Here is a 17,765-nt window from a genome sequence, read left to right on the forward strand (position 1 = left end):
TAGCATCTTTAGTTCAGATCTTAGCACCCATGTGAGCCCTGAGCACAGGAACCTATGTCTGAGAAGCCAACACAGAAGAAAATATGGTTCTTGGGCTTTCTGACTGACAATCTGGCTAAATAGGTACAGTAGAGTCTTAGTAGCAGATCTTGTTTGAAAAATGAGATAAAGAGAAATGGAGACAGACATCTGACATCAATCAGAAACCTCAATATATGGAAAGCATAAAAATACACACATTTATACAATACATGCACACACATGCACACATGTACACCTGCACATACAGGAATGCACACACAGACACATGTCATATACATACTAAACACCACACACACATACATATATGAACACACACACAAACATGTACCACATACACACACATACACACACACACACACACACACACACACACAAAATATCTCAGAGACATACAAACACATGCACGAGCATACACACTAAATATGACATATGGACAAGTGCACTTGGTTTGTGCATAAATACATACATGCTAAACTCTACAAGCACATACACACATGCACATACACATATCACATACAAACTAAATAAAACACACACGCACTGTACCACATACTCTAATATGTAACATACCTTAATAACATTACTAATGACTTCTTGATTTTATTTCAAGTTGAGTAGTTATCCAAAAGGATAGTGTTTTCACGATCAATAGCATGTCAAAATGCTCTACTTTGCTTTGTCCCTGTTTAATAGATAAGCTAACTTTAATCATAAGAGAGTATATATCATCATTTTTAAAATTACATTTTATTTTAATCCATCAATATATTGACTTCCGTGTTTCATTTTCTACTTATAGAAGTTAATGAAATAGCAGGCAGTATCAATTTAATCAATAGTATGAATGGAAAAATACTGAAATCACTCCAATAGTTGATGTGCCAGAAAAATCTAGAGAAAGCTCACTTAAGGAACCTATGACAGTTAAGGTTTTTAAGGCATCAACATGCTTAGTGCTGTGACCCTTTAATATGTTTCCTCATTTTATGGTGACTACCAACCATTATTGCTGTTGCTACTTCCTAACTATAATTTTGTTATTGTTATAAATTGTTATCTATATGGGTTTTGAGATAAAAGTTTGCCAAAGGGTCTGCAACTCACAGGTTGAGAACCTCTGCCCTAGAAAGACATAGTACTTCCTCTGCTTCCATCTGGGTTCTCTGTGTACATCAATTCTCTGGTTTCAGATGCTCTTCTTTAAAAAAGAAAAAATGATATCATTTAAATCAGCATCTTTGCCTTCATCCTCATTCAAGTGGCCTTCAAATGCCTTAAGTTATTTTTCTGCAACACTTTTTCTAGAATTTTAAATCTTATTCAAAACCCTTCATTCAGTTCCTCTTTGCCTGGTGTGCCCCATTTTAACACCAGAACATGGCAGTCAATTTTGATGATTCTAACCCCATCCCACCAGGCTGATGTCTCCATTGGTCCCCGGAGGATTCTTCTCTGTGAATGTTCAACTTTCTTACCTTGTGATTCTCTCTGTCTTAATGCTGTATCTGCACCTTATCTGCATGGGGAAATGGTCTAGTCCATTTACAGCTTAAGATGAAACCTGAATGTTTTACAGCCTTCAAGCTTAACTTAGGCCATTTCTAAATCTCCACTTGTTGGGGTTTACATGCCCACGGCAGTATCATATCACTTATTGAATTGATTTGTTCTTAATAACATCTTCCTGTGCCTCTTTTGTTAAGTTATGAAATCCAAACAATTCACAGAACCATATTTTATTACTATTTGGGCTCACAGTGCCCAGTGCAGAGCTCCTCTGCTTTGAACCTTGTAAATCTGCTGATGAAAGGTATGCAGAATAAACCATTTATAAGGATGAAAATGAATATAACCAGGGGAAGATAATAGCAGAACACTGTTAGGGATCTATAGTTCTAAAGAATATTTTTTCTTATAAATTATCTATGGAGAATTTAGAGCTGAGTGAAATCTTACAATTTCCTTCATGTCTGTATAATCTTCCTGAGTCAGAGATGTGCTGAGGGTTGGAATGGCCTTACAAAATAGCAAAGTAGTTTTAGAGACTGAGAAAGTCTCTGATCCACTGCTCCATCAGAGAGTTACACCACATCCTGCGTAACACTGGTGGTTTTTAAGCAAAAGCTGAAGAAAATTTGTTTTGCCTCCTTTTTCATTAAATGTCTGCAAATAATGTCCTTAGACTATATTCCGAAGCAGGATACCTGCTACAGCATGATTTGAGCTACACACCAAGTTCAAGGCCAATCTGGACTCTATTGCTAGTGCTAAGACCTTATCTTTAACAAAAATTCCTGAAATCTACTGATCAATTATCTTTTCAGAAAGAAAACTTAAACCAACATCTATTCTCACATATTTGAAATGCTTGGTATAATTATTTTTGAATAATGACTACTTTTAATTTTGGTAGATTTTACTTACTTAAAACCAGTTTGTTTTGTTTTTGATTTTTTTTTTTATTATCTCAGGTAGAGGGAGGGAGGAATCTGGAAGGAAGAGGGGAGAGAGAAGGGAAAAGGGGGGCAGGAACAAGTCTGAGAAGAGACAGGAGAGAAGTCCAGAGGATCAGGAAAATGAATAGAAATAGGTAGCAGTAAGTGAGTGGGGAACTGGGGGTAGTCACTAGGAAGTCTCAGATGTCAGAGAAGCCAGAGTTTCCCAAGACCCAATGGGGTGCCATTAGCCTTATTACCCAAAAAGGGGGAGATAGAACCTATAGAGACCACCTCCAGTAGATAGGCACAGCTCCCAGTTCAGGGATGGGGCCACCCACCCGTCTCAAAAATTTTAACCAAGAATTGGTCCTTTCTAAAGGAAATGCAGGGACAAAAATATGGAGAAGAGACTAAAGGAAGGGCCATCCAGAGACTGCCCACCTAGGGATCCTCCCCATCTGCAGATACCAAATCCAGACACTATTGCTGATGCCAAGAAGTGCTTGCTGACAGGAGCCTGATATAGCTGTCTCCTGAGAGTCTCTGCCAGAGCCTGGCTAATACAGATGCAAATACAGCCAAGCATCAGACTGAGCCCAGGGGCCCTGGTGGAAGACTTAGGGGGAGGATTGAAGACTTTGAAGGGATTGCAACCCCAAAAGAACAACAATATCAACCAACCAGGCACCTCATAACTCCCAGGGACTAAATTACCAACCAAACAGTATACATGGGTGGGTCTATAGCTCCAAGTACATATGTAGCGAAGGCTATCCCTATCTGGCATCAGTGGGAAGGGAGGCTTCTGGTCCTGTAGAGGCTCAATGCCCCAGTGTAGGGGGATGCTAGAGTAGTGAGGTAGAAGTGAGTGGGTGGGTGGAGGCGCACCCTCTTAGAGGCAAAGAGAAGGTATATGGGCTAGGGGAGTTTGCAGAGGGGAGGCATGGAAGAGGTACAACATTTGAAATTTTTTTGATTCAAGTGTCTCAAAATTGGAATTGAGACTTTATAGCTAAATAAGCAATATATATTATATAAATGTGTATGTGTCTGAGAGAAAGAGAGAGAGAGAGACAGAGACAGAGACAGAGACAGAGACAGAGACAGAGAGAAGGTGAGCCCTGGAACAAAAGCAACGGAATCCCAGCTGATAGGGTGTACTTATGTTGTTCTATAGATCAGCTCTAGGAAAAGTCAGTACAATAAGAACATCTAACAGAGAAAGAAAGAGAGAGAGAGAGAGAGTTAGTTTGTTTTTAGAACTATCTCTTTTCTTAAATATTTCACAATCTCCTTTGAGTTTTCTCTTTTCTTAAGTTATTTGTATCACCTTAGTTTAGCATTATTTTTGTTACCTAACAACCAAATAATCCTAATTAATACATGCCATTATGCTTGACTTTCCCCTAACCTGGGCTCCAGGAAATGTAAAAGGAATGAAGCGGTATCTCTGAAATCCTAGCCAACGGTTTTTATGCTAAGTATGGTTCTTTTGTTCCGGAAAATCTTTGATTCTATACAAGATGTAGAGTATTAATATTTTATCGTTTTGGAGTAGGAAATAGACACGGTTGCTTGAATTTAAAAAAAAAATAAAATAAAATCTGAACTCTTCTGCCTTTATGTTTTTCTTTTGATAGATCTTAGAGATTTAAAAATTTATAAAAAGAACGTTTTGTTCAAATAGCTGCAATAAAAGTAACCTAAAAGGCAGGTCTTTGCCAGGCAGAGAGGGGTGTGGCAACTCGTGTATGGAGATGCTCACAGCTCTGAGGATGCCAGCAGTCTCAACGTGCTTACAATACAGATCCAGGAATGAATGTTCCAGCGATGGGGGAAGCCAATCTCACTAAAATCAATAAGAATACAAGTGTAGCTTATGCTTTTGTTGTCACGTGGGAATTTTTTAGTTTAGTACTTTGATTACATGCTTCATCTTTAAATAGCTATTTGTAATAGAATAATTCATGTCTGAAGTTCTAACAGTCCGTCATCCTACATTCTAGCATATTCTTTACATTCTCCCTCTTAAAACACACTATAAAATATATGAACTTTTAAACGAAGTGTGTATCTCTAAACCGCTGCTTACGTAGCAGTACTTGATTATACTCTCAGCTAGAACAACTTTTTTTTATTATTCTTTTGTCATTCATTACATCCTGACCATAGTTTCTGTTCCTTCTGTTCTTCCCAGTTCCCCCTCTCTCATATCAACTCCTTCTGTTTCCTTTTAAAATGACAAACAAACAAACAAACAAGCAAGCAAAAAATAGGCAAACAGGCTCCCCAGACATTTCCAATGACTAACAAGATACAATAGGACTGGGTACAAACCCTCATGTCATGGCTGAACATGGCAACAATAGGAGGAAAAGGGTCCTACATAAAGGCAAGAGAATCACAGAAACACCCACTCCCGTCATTGGGAACACCAGGAGAACACCAAGTTATACAACCTGTTACAAGGTATAAGCAGAGGACCTTATGCAGACGGTGCCAGCACCCAGTTTCTTGAGTTACTTCATTGCCTTGTCTTATAAAGCAGATTCTTTCTCCAAACTGATCGCATGATTTCACTAATTTAAACTTTAAAAGTCCAATAAGCAAAACAGAACAGTATTTTCCCACATTGATGTAAATAGGAAACTGCTTGGTAAAGTTATTACAAAGAAGTTATTTTTCTTTGATGCAGCCACTATTCAATGTTCAAATGATCATTACTAAATACTTTGATTCAATGGGTCAATTTGAAGATGTCACTTTTTTTAATTACTTGAAAGATCATTTTGCATTTCTCTGATCCAGGGAGTAAAACTGTACAAAATTAACAGTTCCTCTGCAAAGCTCCCTTTTGGACTTGACTCCCATTATGCCATCAGCAGTGACCATAAGTCCCACACCAAATCCCACAGTCTATAACCCTGAAGTTGTAAATGAACCCAAGAAGGAATATGTAAAGGAGGCTGACCAGGCAAGAAGCCCACACCTTCCTTACTGTTTTGATATTTTGGTTTTGAAGAGGGTGGGAAGGGTTAGGGAGGGGTGGTGAGGAGAGGAGAGTGGTAGGGAGGGGTGACAAGGGGAGCTACTGAATGAGGGAGAAAACTTTCCGTGTGTGCAGTACCATCTTTCAGAAAGGCTCTTGAGGTCCTAACCATGTAATACTGAGACTAGGGGTGGGGCTAAAGTACCAGTAAAGACTGGGTCGGAGAGTCAGACCCCTTGAAGTGTAGGGAAAGGCTTTCCAGGCTCTTCTGAGCAGACCCTCTCCCCTGCTCACTAACCTACCCACTCGTGCTTCCCTGTCCTGGCATTCCCCTACACTGGGGCATTGAGCCTTCACAAGGGCTTCTCCTCTTACTGGTGTCCCACAAGGGCATCCTCTGCTACATATGCAGCTGGAGCCTTGAGTTCCTCCTTGTGTACTCTTTGGTTGGTGGTTTAGTCCCAGGTAGCTCTGGGGGTACTAGTTGGTTCATATTGTTGTTCCTCCTATGGGGTTGCAAACCCCTTCCACTCCTTGGGTCTTTTCTCTAGCGCCTTCATTGGGGACCCTGTGACCCGTCCAATGGATGGCTGTGATACTCCACTTCTGTATTTGTCAGGCACTGGCAGAACCTCTCAGGAGACAGCTATATCAAGCTCCTGTCAGCAAGCTCTTGTTGGCATCCACAATAGTGTCTGTGTTTGGTGATTGTATATTGGATGGATCCCCAGGTGGGGCAGTCACTGGATGACCTTAGTCACTCACGGGTGGAATCTAGAGCTATGGAGAGGGTGGGAGCCTCGTTTGTATTCTCTTCCCTTCCCTCATGAGACCCAGATAGCAGAGCAGTTGCCATGGATGCCAGGTTGGTTGACACTGTTCATTTAGACCACAGGATAGACGAATGTCCCCTTGTGCCTGTGGATTTGAGGTCTAATAGGCCTTCCTCTGTCCTGTCTGGTGGCATGAGGCAATTATGAGTTCCCTTCGTCTGTAGCCAGTGTCACAAGACAGGCTGATGGATTTGTACAGTATCATTGGACTTTACCTATGTTTCTTGTCCACACTGAAAACTCATTTAATTCAAGTGCAGCCTCCTCCCTGTGGTCTCACAGTTTGTGTGTGCCATGGGGAAGTTCCTTAAGGAGTGACCAGTTGAGACAGTTCCTGGTGAATAGGAAGACTATACTTTGCTAGGGCCAGGTGTGTGTTAGGAGAACATGCTCAGCTGTTGGTTTGGAGGCTCCCCCTCCCCTGAGACTCCCCTCCACACACACACACACACACACACACACACACACACACACACACACACACACAAACCATGGAGAGTTCTGGTTATTTAGATTTCCAGAATATCCCTGGCTCACAGGAGACAAGGTAGGAATCATTGTATGAGCTTTGTACAGATTTGTACATTTGTGTGATCGGCCTTTTCTGCTTTAAGTATAGCTTTTTACCTATAGCCTTTATTACATTGTAAATTAAATGTAACTTTTGTCAAAAAAATATCTTTAAGAGCACTGCTAGAATGTTCCTAAAACATATTTGCTGCCATGTAATATGGGCAACTCTGTTTTTAAGTAAGCACAACTGGGCTCTCAGAAAAGCAAAAACTCGTCCTAAAGAATACTTGATATGGCCAATTGTACCTATCACACAATAGGTCCTTGACTTTCTGTTCAATTAAGTGAGAACACTGGCCAGGGCCAACATGACCCATTCATTCATGGAGATTCCATTAATGACACAAAAACACCAGATTGCTGGAGTCCCAAAAGAGAGTACAAATTCCAAATGTCTATATATGAGAGCCCTAAAAAGTAGTGAGTCTAAGTGTGTGCCTAAAAAATGAGCACCATATAGCCACTGACCCTTTAAGGAACTAAAGGACGCCTTGATTATCCCAATCCCTTTAACCCAGAAATTCTTATGTTAAATGACTGAAACATTTCATTTATGAATATGATGTTTAGAGAACAGAATTGTACAGACAGTATATGCAAAATTTCTTCACCTTATATCAGTAGAAGGCAAACAAGGATTGTCCTGTCTTCCCTGAAAATCCCTTTCATGAAACAACCAGCTGAATGTCTTGACCTTGAATATATGGATGCAAAAAGATCAAAGTAAAGGCTCCACTGTAGCTGGAAATTCTGTAAAATAGCATTGCCCATTTGGCTGCCAGAGGCCCATGCAAAGCCTCCTTTTAAAAATAATCTCATAGAGTATCCTCTTTTGAGATCATTTAGAATTCTTTTCCATCACATAGATCTCGATTAGGCCTCGATTAGGTTTTGATTCTGTTGAAAATGCATAATAAGCCCTTTGTTTTCATTTCTAAATCAGTGTTTTCTTCCTTATTACTACTCTCATGGTATACTTCTATTTGAATAGCTTCATATGTCTTTGTGAAAATCATGAGCAGCCAAGGTATTAATAATAAATTAAGATTAATAGGTAATTCAACACTGAGATTCTTAAAAAAAAAAAAAAAAAAAAAAAAAAAAAGGCCAGTCAGTATATTTCCCTTCAATCCAAATGAATAAGCCTTAGGACTTCCTACAAGACCACATCAGGTCTATATGAAGATGTCCCTGCTTCATCCTTGTTTCAAGATTCTCTCTTCTATGGGTGAAATCTCTCCTATATAAACTATATTTAATAACATGACTTTCTTTTCTTTCAACACATATTGCATTTTATACCATTACAGATTCTTGTACTTATTGGGTTAATATCTTTTCTCATAAGCTCAAAAAACTTCTGACTGTTTGCTCTATTTTACTTGTAAGATACTGTTAGCATTTATTAAAAGGCTGAACACACATAATATATAGAAATAAGTTAACCTACAAAAAGGGGACTGAAGAACTGAGGGATCATTGGAGTCCAGAGGCAAATTGTCTTAACAGCCATTAGACATTAAGACACTCTCTAATAGTCCATAATTGCACCATTACATTGGAGGTTAGTATAATAATTGAAGCCATCAAGAAGGGTTAGCTCTTGATGCATGGCTAAGATAAAAAGTAAAATTAGTAATTCACCTTTAAATTGCATTCATTGAGTGTTTCTTCAAAGTATTTCCTTTTCAAAGGTGAGCTTCAGTTATTGAGAAAAATCTGCTCATTTGCATTCTTCTTCCCACTTCCTAACACTGTTGTAGAAATGCAGTGTTCCCTAACTGCAATTTAGAGTAAATAACTTACATTGTAACAATCTTCTTTTGTTCAATTTTATACCTGCATGAAAATTATTTTCAAACTCCCCTTAGTGTTTATATTAACGAAAGAATTAATGCTATGGAATGAGTCTAGAAATTTATACTAGAGAAGATCATGTCCTATACTGAATACAGGCCATAGTATCCCATACATTGCCTGTAAAAAGCAAGAGACAGCATTTCCACTTGAATTCTAAATGGAAGATGACCTTGTGCTGTTTTGAGAAGGGCTGGCAGCTGAGGTCACCAGAATGTATTGTGACAGACAGTATGGTACTGTGCATGGCCCGAAGGCATGTCCATTGTGTGGATTACAGCCAAGCTGAAAGAATTCGACAGCTCAGAGCATTCTATCTTTTTATTTGAAAATGATGGTCTATGTCATGGGCACCAGCCATTACATTTTTTATAAAAGGACAGCATTCAGTAACTCCATCCTTTCAAACAAGCAGTTCAGTGATTCACAACCAAAGACCGTGAATCCAACATATTCTATGTTGGGGTCTTATGACAGTCACAAAAGCAGTATTTCTGATTCTACAGTAAGAAAAGACCATCTGCAATGTGCCATTCAACTCCTTACCACCACATGACTAAATCATTGAAGAAATACAAGGAAAAATAGACATAAAAATACAACAGTCTTAGATTATTAAAGTAGCCTCATCCATTTTCCACACCAGCTTTAGTGTTTTAAAAGCTTAACATCAGCTTAAAAACAAATTACTATGAGCTTTGCGTTAATAATGCCATGAGCAAAAGACTTAGATGAATCTGCACTATTGACAGGTTCTGAGTGAGCCTTCTAAACAATTTCTGAAATAGTGGTTTTTAAGTAGAATATTTTGATTGACTGAGAATTATTTTTAACTTTTGCTTCTTTCAGGAACAGATTAAGGGCAGTATTAAAATATGTTTGAGATTGAAAAGCAGGTGGAAAATTTCACACTTCTGAGCAGAACATACTTCTTCCCATCTTTGGATTTTTACTGCGTCCAAACATCTTCTGTCAATTGGAGTGTGAAACTCCCTGTCAATTAATGTTGAGATAAAAAAATAAATTCGTGACTTACCATTAAAATTCACGGCCCTGATGTAACCCAGTAGCTCTTTCCCATCGATGGTAACCATCCTTGGGCAAAGGCCTATGTAACCAGGGCAGAGTTCTTTGTGCATGTTGTGCAGTGCATAAGCCATGGAATACACTGCATCAATTACAAATTGAACCTTTCCTTCTTGTTCGTAAGATGAATCCCGTGCAATTCGCTCCAGTCCTACAAGGAAGAAGGAACACTATCAGTGGATAGTATTGGATTTCAAATAGCTCAACGTGGTGATTTCTATCCTTTACACTTAAGAAAGCAGAAGTACTTTTTTTCATTATCTTAGTCCTGCCCTTACAAAGTGAGCTTTTTATACTTGAGATACGGAAAGAGAAAAAAATTACTTAACTATCAGCGTGAAATACAAAAAGTAATAGAGAAATAATATATGACCATTATTCCTGTTCTCTCCTTCTCGAATCACATCTTATTCTACTTTTTGATAATTATGTCACATCTTGGTAATGCTATGATCTTTTTAAAATGTGTAAATTATAATTCTTTTGATCTACTCTTGTTTCCAGAGAAACACTGTATCAGCGGGCTAATGCAGGGTCTCTTTCTATCTCATATTAATTCTTGTTTTGAACGTGCTGTATTTAGAAGAAATTTTGTAAGTATTAAATGATAAAGTTTGCTGAAGTGACTCTGGATATCTTGAAAAGAATCATTTAATTTATTTTCTCTTTGAACTCAATTTTCTCTTTTAACTTTCTATTAAAGAGATGTAGGTCTCTCAAAATTAATGTTAGTAGGAATAATTGTATCCATGTTTAGGCATAGTGGAGGCCGATAACTTGGCAGTATGTGGGTTGATGTTTATCATTTAAAATGCAATAGAGGCATGGAGTTTGAAAGTGAAAAATAAGTTAGACAGCAGCTGCAAAACAGCTGTCTAATTTTGCAGGTAAAGAAGCTGAAACTTTTGAAACGACAGTCACAGAGCCCATAGAACAAATGTGAAAACTTCCCTAAGTCTCAGACTGAAAATTCAGTGTTCTCTCTTCTGGCAGAAAAAAAATCTAAATGTCCAGCACTTAGGGTGTGAGGAAAAGTAAAAGCAACAAACAAACAAACAATAAGAAAGAATTACTACAAGTGGGAAAGTATTACCTATCACCCCAAGCTTCCAAACTTTATTCATCAGAAACAAACACAATGTACTTCCTACGTGTCAATAGATCCAAGTAATGGGTAATAAATAATCTTTAAATACTTATTTTCCTAACACTGATACACTGATAGATGATAGAAAGATAGATAGATAGATAGACATACAGAGACAGAGATAGAGATATATTCCAAATTTAGAGGGTTAGTTTGAAACTGTTACTATTGGAGTCTTTATTCTGTAATAAAGTCATTTGATGTTTTTAATTAATTTTTTATTTGGTCACTAGACATTTTCTCTCTGTTTTCAGCCATCTCTAGCATGCTGTTCCTTTAGATCCTATTGGCTGGTGTTCTGGACACCAAAGTATGTCACAATGATAAATTCCGCACCTCCATTTCATACAAGGACTTTTTTTTTTTCCATTTTTTAATACATCCAATGCCCATGCTCAAAAACTAAGTAAGAATCCTTTCTCCCAACCTCAGAGTCTACACACACTTGATACTGTGAATACTTGCATCTAGACATAGTAGAATTGAAAGCATAGGCTATATAATCCAAATTACTACAGCAAATTAGAAAGTTAAAATCTTTTGGAAAAAAATTAATGTCTTAGAAATTAATAATTGTACCGCTTTTATTTTTGTCATTTGGATGCCAGAGTTGCATTTGCAATTGCTTTGTCTCTACAAATAGCATGATCCTAAGTCAGATTTGGTCTAAAGTCACATTTTCATGTAAGCCTTAAAGAAGTACTTTCCTAAAACCTCCTTCTGAGGATATTGCAGGTTTAGGAACTTAAAGATGGAAACACAGCCAGCTCTCACAACGGGTATCTCCAAGGGTCCAGTGGCACCTCAACAGCAGATACGGGAACAATCTCCCCTCCACTTCTCTCTGTTCCCTTCATGTCTTGAATGCCAGGACAATACTACTAAACCCATACTTTTGTCACACTTCCTAAGATGCAAGTCTTCCAGGTTTGCCTCAAATTTATCTCCCACAGATTGAACCACAAAGTCCATAATTCATAAATAAATATTAAGGAAAGGCAGCTAAAAGATTGACTCTTTCTCTTAGCCACTTACCAGCTACTCTGGTAAGCTCTGAATTAAAGACCAAGACCTGAGCAGTCTTGGAAAATTCATAGTATTTACTGAGGAAATAAAGGGCAAGAAAACCAGTGAGATAGAGACAAAAAGACTGTGTCTAAAATTGAGTGATTCATGGATGGTGAATGAATATTTCCTAGATTTTGATTCACTGCGCTTGATAAATCAGCATGGAGTTCAGGAGGCATGAAGTTGCTGCTCCCAAGCTCACTCAGCAAGACAGGTAGATGCTCGGTGTCACCCTAGTTTTACTGGACTCAAATCTCCTCAGATGGAGACAAGAAGAATCTGTTATTTCAAAAGCTGCCCCCCAGGAAACTGTGACATCGCCAGGCTGGTCTGGGAACTTGTCTCTTGGGAGCCACTTCTCCCTAACGAATCTTGAAATCAGAAATAAAAACTGACCCAGAGATTGTTGGGCCACTGCAGTATCAAGAGAATTATAATATCTAATCACCTCTTCCTCCCCTTTGTTCATCAGATGAAGAGTTGAGGGCTGGGCAGTTACCACTCAGGCTTGTGTGGAATACTGTTCCAGATCACCGGTGGATGTTAATAGTCACAGAGAGTCAAGAAGTCTATCCAAGAATGGTAGTGTCCACCTGTAACTTACATTCTTGGGGGGAAAAAAGCCTAGATTGCTTGTAATACCCAACACAAGACAAAAACCCTGCAAACTCAATTGTTACACTTCATTGTTTCACGAATAAAACTGGCAGAAATAGGTTGTGCATGCTTTATATAGATGAATTTAAAATGTCTTTGTTTTCTGGTTGGCTCTATTTTCATTTATAAAATGGGTAGATAAAGACTGGTAATGGATAACTCCCTGATCTTTAAATTTTTGACCTCCTGTCATGTTTTTAGACACAGAGGGAGGCCTAGAGCTGATTTCAAGCAGAAGCCAGAAAGACATGAATGATCTGTTATTAAGAAAACGTGAGGAAGTAATTATTTTCCTTTTTACAGGGTGGAAACAGAAGGGACAAGAGAAGTAGAAAAAGCAGAAACAGGTGGTGGGCATGGAGGCAAAGTCCCATACAGACAAACAGCAGAGGGAATGTTTCCCATAGGAATGAGTCGTCCTCCATGTAAAGCTGTGCATAGTGGGCTCAGCACATTTATCTTCTGCACATCTTCCTCCTCTTCCTCCTTCCCTCTTATTCCCCCTCTGTAAATGCTTCAATGTATTTGTTTTCTTTTTCTTTTGTTGACTTTAAGGGAAGGGGGTAATAGGAGGATTTCTTTGTCCATTGCTATAGGCCCATGGTGACTAGAAATCTTACAACAGGCAGAAAATGATTAAGCCAAATGACTTTAAAGCAATTAATAGCCACAAATAATGTGCAGGCATTTTGAAATTTCCCATCACTAAAGAATTATATTTCAAATTATATTTAACATGAATATGTTTACTTTTTAGATGGTTAGCATTTGTAAGAGTGCCTACCTATAACCCCACTATGTAGAAGGCTAAAGCAGGAGGGTTACAAGTTCAAGGAAAGTATGAGATGCACAGTGTCTCATGAGATAAGCTGGTCTGAGGAGATGGAACGGTTGGTAAAGAGCTTTCTGTGCAAGCGAAGGAACTAAAACTGGACCCCCAGCAGCCACCAGTGATGCATAACAATAATTCCAGTGCTATGGAAGCAGAATCAGAAGAAAAAAATTCTTGGGCTCTCTAGTCAGCCAGCCTACATGAACCAACGGACTCCACATTCAACATCAGAATCTATCTCAATAAACAAAGTGGAAAGTGAAGGACATCTGACCTCCATGTACACATAAGGACCCATATAATTATATCTATACATTCATAATATATAAACTAGCATCATGACAGCTCCAAAGTAAGATTATGTGGAAGGTCTTTATTGTAGATACAAGGGGGCAAAAAGGCAGAGGCGATTTGAAGAGACCAAGGCAGAGAAAGAAAGTAGTAGACTGACTGTGGTGAGCAGATTGGGCCTGCTCCTGAGAGAAGCAGGAGCAGAGTAGAGAGAAAGAGGGAAATGGGGGAGGGGTAGATAGAGGACCAAGAGAAGACAAGAAAGAAAGCCAGCAGACCATACAGCCAAAATAATAGGGTTATAAGCTTGGGGGAGATGCTAATAGGCATCACAGATAGTCATTTGTCCCCTACGCCAGTGGTAAGGGAAATAACTCCGCTGGAAGAGGAAAATGGCTTCACAACTTCTTATGGAATGCTAGCTTTGTCTAACTGCCAGAATTTAGAATAATGGAGTTTCCTTTGTACCTGATACATTGCTATGCTATGAAAACCCATGCACACACACAAACATATGCACATACACAAAACATAAATAAATACAGTTTTAAAATATTCCCGTACTTTTTGTAAACAATGTATTATGATTTTGTTTTAAAGCCACTGGAAACTCTGATAGTCTAAAGAGTAATCCTACATTCTCTGTTTAGTAACTAGGACAGATTTATATGCACGGTCTTGACAAACAAATAAAGAGGCATGGAAAGACAAAGTAGATTTGCTGTCCCTTGTTCATTCTTTTTATGTGATCTGGCTTCATATGGTCCATGCTTAATGGATTTATATGCATTCAGATGTGTCAGAGAATCTTATTAAATAGACTTGTTTGGATTTTTACTATTCCAACTGTTTATCTCTTTACCCAGAAGTAAGGCTCAGTGTGAGTACAGAGTGATGACATTCAAGCTTGCATTGTTTTTCTTTTTAACTTTTTTGAGAAGTGGTGAGTTCAAAGTACTGTCTATTATGTAGTCTAGGCTGCCTTTGAACTCAGAATTCTCCTACTTTAGCGTCCAGAGTCCCAGGATTACAGGATTCTGGCCCTTCTGACCTTTTAAAGTAGAAGTTGAGAAGGCTGCCCACTAACAGGTAGCTTCTTGTGAATAGGCGGACGCTATAAAGCATTCTCCTGTAGTCAGTAGAAGAACACGGTACCAAACAGACTGAAGCACATCTCAAAGTCTGGAAAAATAAATAGCTTATTTTTTCTCTGGCTGTTTGGACATTGCATATTTCTTCTCCGTTAATATGTGATTCTCATGGTAATGTTTAGGATTTTATAGCCGGTAGAGTTGCTTCTTCGCTTCCTGTATCTGATTCTCTCGTTCATCTAGAAAGCTGACAGTGACTCACAAGCTTAATTGGCTATAAAATTTCATTATGCTATAGTTTCTAAAGTTAGCGTTAATGTATTACTGTAAAGCACTAAATATTGTCAAAGGCTGTCAGCCATCCATTTAAAATGTCACGGTAAAGTTGTAACACGTTTTAGAGCATGGCTTAAAATTAACCACATACAGCAACAAAGCTCTCTCACACAACGGGAGATGAAGTCAGCCTCACAAACTGTCCAGCAAGATTGGTGCTTTCAGTAATGACATCTCAAACTTCTGAGTCCACATCTGTGTGGGGGCGGGGAGGGCAAATGACAACACATGAACCTAAGATCGGGTATCTCACATTCTTTGCTATATCATCTTGCTGTTTATTGCTTCTTTTTTAAAAAGCATTTCTATTGAAAATAATTTTCAATAAAATTATTTTTATTTTATTAGAAACATATTTATTTTATTGAAAATGTATATATTCTCATCTTGATTTCTCCCCCCCTTTCTCTTCCAAGATACTGCTTAACTCCACCCCCAATTCCATGCCTTTTCATTTTTTTCTCTCTAGAAATCAATCAGGCAAACAGACAAACAAAAAGAATTTTTTTTAAAAAAAGGAAATGCAATAAAACACAATTGAAATCCTCTTGTAAAGGAAAAGTTCATTCTTCTCCAATAGAGTCTCACTGCTCCTTGCTTCTTTGTAAAAGAAAAAAAAAAAAATCAACTCAAATTTACAAACTGCTGTGTATGCTAAAATTGAGTTCCTGTGAGAAGCTGGGCAGGAATTTAGTTTTGGGGTAGACATTTATTGTAGCACAAGCTTGCTTTCTATGCATTTCACACTTTTCAGGATAGAGTTCGCCTTAGTAAACTTGGAATTTCAGAAGGTTGTATTCATTTTCCTGAAATTAGACATGCAATGCTTCAATACATCACAGAGTAAACAGTGTTCACACCAAGGCAAAATGGTAAATGCAATCGGACAGAAAGAAAGCCTATCAGTTATTTGACTCAATGGAAACCGAACACACCTAGAGGTTTGCATTTTATTTTATTTTTATTATTATTATTGTCTTCACTGGGCTGGTGATAATCTCAGACTCTAAATTTATATGTTAAAAAAAAAATCTTTTCTACCATTCCTCCCTGGTGTCTTCTTAAGTATGCAGCAAGTGTTTTAAATAATTAAACCATTTCCTCAAAGTTGCTGCTGAGAGAATGGTGAGGAGGAAGCAAGAGAGGCTGTCATGAATAAATGCATCGGGGAGAGAACTGAAAAGCCATTCTGAAATCCACAAGAGTTCCACAGCCCTTACTGTGGCTACCGCGATCAGGAGAGCAACGCTTCACATGTTCTTTCCCCAACACTGCACACTTGGGGAGTACAGTAATGTGTAAACCAGTCTGAAACTTCAGCAAGACCCACACTGTTCTCTGAAGAGCGACTGCTGTGGCCTTGACCTCCGTAGGCCATCTTGTACTGGGTGTGCACTGAGCTCAGAGATACAATAGAGGGAACATTGGAAAGAATCATGAGACACAGGAATGTCTGCTGAGCACTAAGATACGCATAAGGAGTGCGAGACCACACACCACAGAGGGATAAAAACTTGATCCCTAAGCTTCTGCAGAAAAACAAGCTGAAGAACCGGAGCACCCTATACTCTGAGAGACGCACTAACAGTCAATCACCATGAAGTATGGCCTTGAGCACATTCCGGAAACTCACTAAGCCTGGGCCTTAGGCTGGCAAAGCTATTTTCCAACTACAACCTGTGCTTGGGTTGCCCCTTCTCTCAGCCTTGTCTGTTACTACTGCCTACGTCATCTGGTCCACCAGAAAGTCTTCGCATTTACTACGAGCTCCAAACTACAGTTGCTCGCTCAGCTTTTCGCTAAGTAAGCCTTCACTTCGGCCCAGGTGCTTACAAACCTCACGTCATCTCGTTAGTTGGTATTTAGTGACCATTGTCCTGGATGTAACAGCTTAGAGTAGATCATGGGATCTACTCTATTGAACAATATTTAGTATTTACGTCAAGCATTTACATCATTGTAAATGATTTACATCATTGTAAATGATTTACATCATTTACATCATTGTAAATGCTTGACGTAAATACTAAATATTGTTCAATGCAGCTTCAGGATTTGGCTCTTACTTTTCTGAATTAGTGTTTAGCACATCACCGCTATGTCTGTGACTGAGATTCCGAAGTTGTAATTAGAGATGGACTGGACTTGTTCTTTAAAGAAAGCACTAGAACAAGAGTTCAAGACCATGAGTTTTAAAGAAATACTAATGAATATTATCAAATATGAAAAGGCCAAAAATGTGTTTCAGAATAAAACACATTTTTTTATTTATTTAAAACACATATTTTTATTATTTGCATCTCTATAATATTTTAAGCATTTTCCTGAACCATGACAGAATATTGCTTGTGAATTTCAACTACGCATTTGAGATAAAACAGGGAAAATGGCAAAAAAAAAAGTAAATATTTGTAGAAGACTTAAAACTAACCAGACTATAAATAGATTATTCATAAAACTGGAACACTCTAGCCTTGTAAGTATATATATATATATATATATATATATATATATATATATATATA

At 38.3% G+C, this 17,765-nt stretch overlaps 1 protein-coding gene across 6 annotated transcripts in view; it reads right to left on the bottom strand.

Annotated features, from left to right (window-relative positions):
- Window positions 1-17,765, bottom strand: part of Grm8 (glutamate metabotropic receptor 8) — an 836,043-nt gene that overhangs the window by 318,732 nt on the left and 499,546 nt on the right. For 5 of the 6 annotated variants that reach the window (XM_029535215.1, XM_029535214.1, XM_029535217.1 and 2 more), the window contains one exon: window positions 9,769-9,969. The exons of the other annotated variant lie outside the window; for it this stretch is intronic. In XM_029535215.1, coding sequence (XP_029391075.1) covers window positions 9,769-9,969 — 201 coding nt within the window. The remainder of the gene's footprint in view (window positions 1-9,768; window positions 9,970-17,765) is intronic. 6 annotated transcript variants of the gene reach the window in all.

Source organism: Mus pahari, chromosome 2, assembly GCF_900095145.1.
Source record: "Mus pahari chromosome 2, PAHARI_EIJ_v1.1, whole genome shotgun sequence".
NCBI classification, from domain to species: Eukaryota; Metazoa; Chordata; class Mammalia; order Rodentia; family Muridae; genus Mus; species Mus pahari.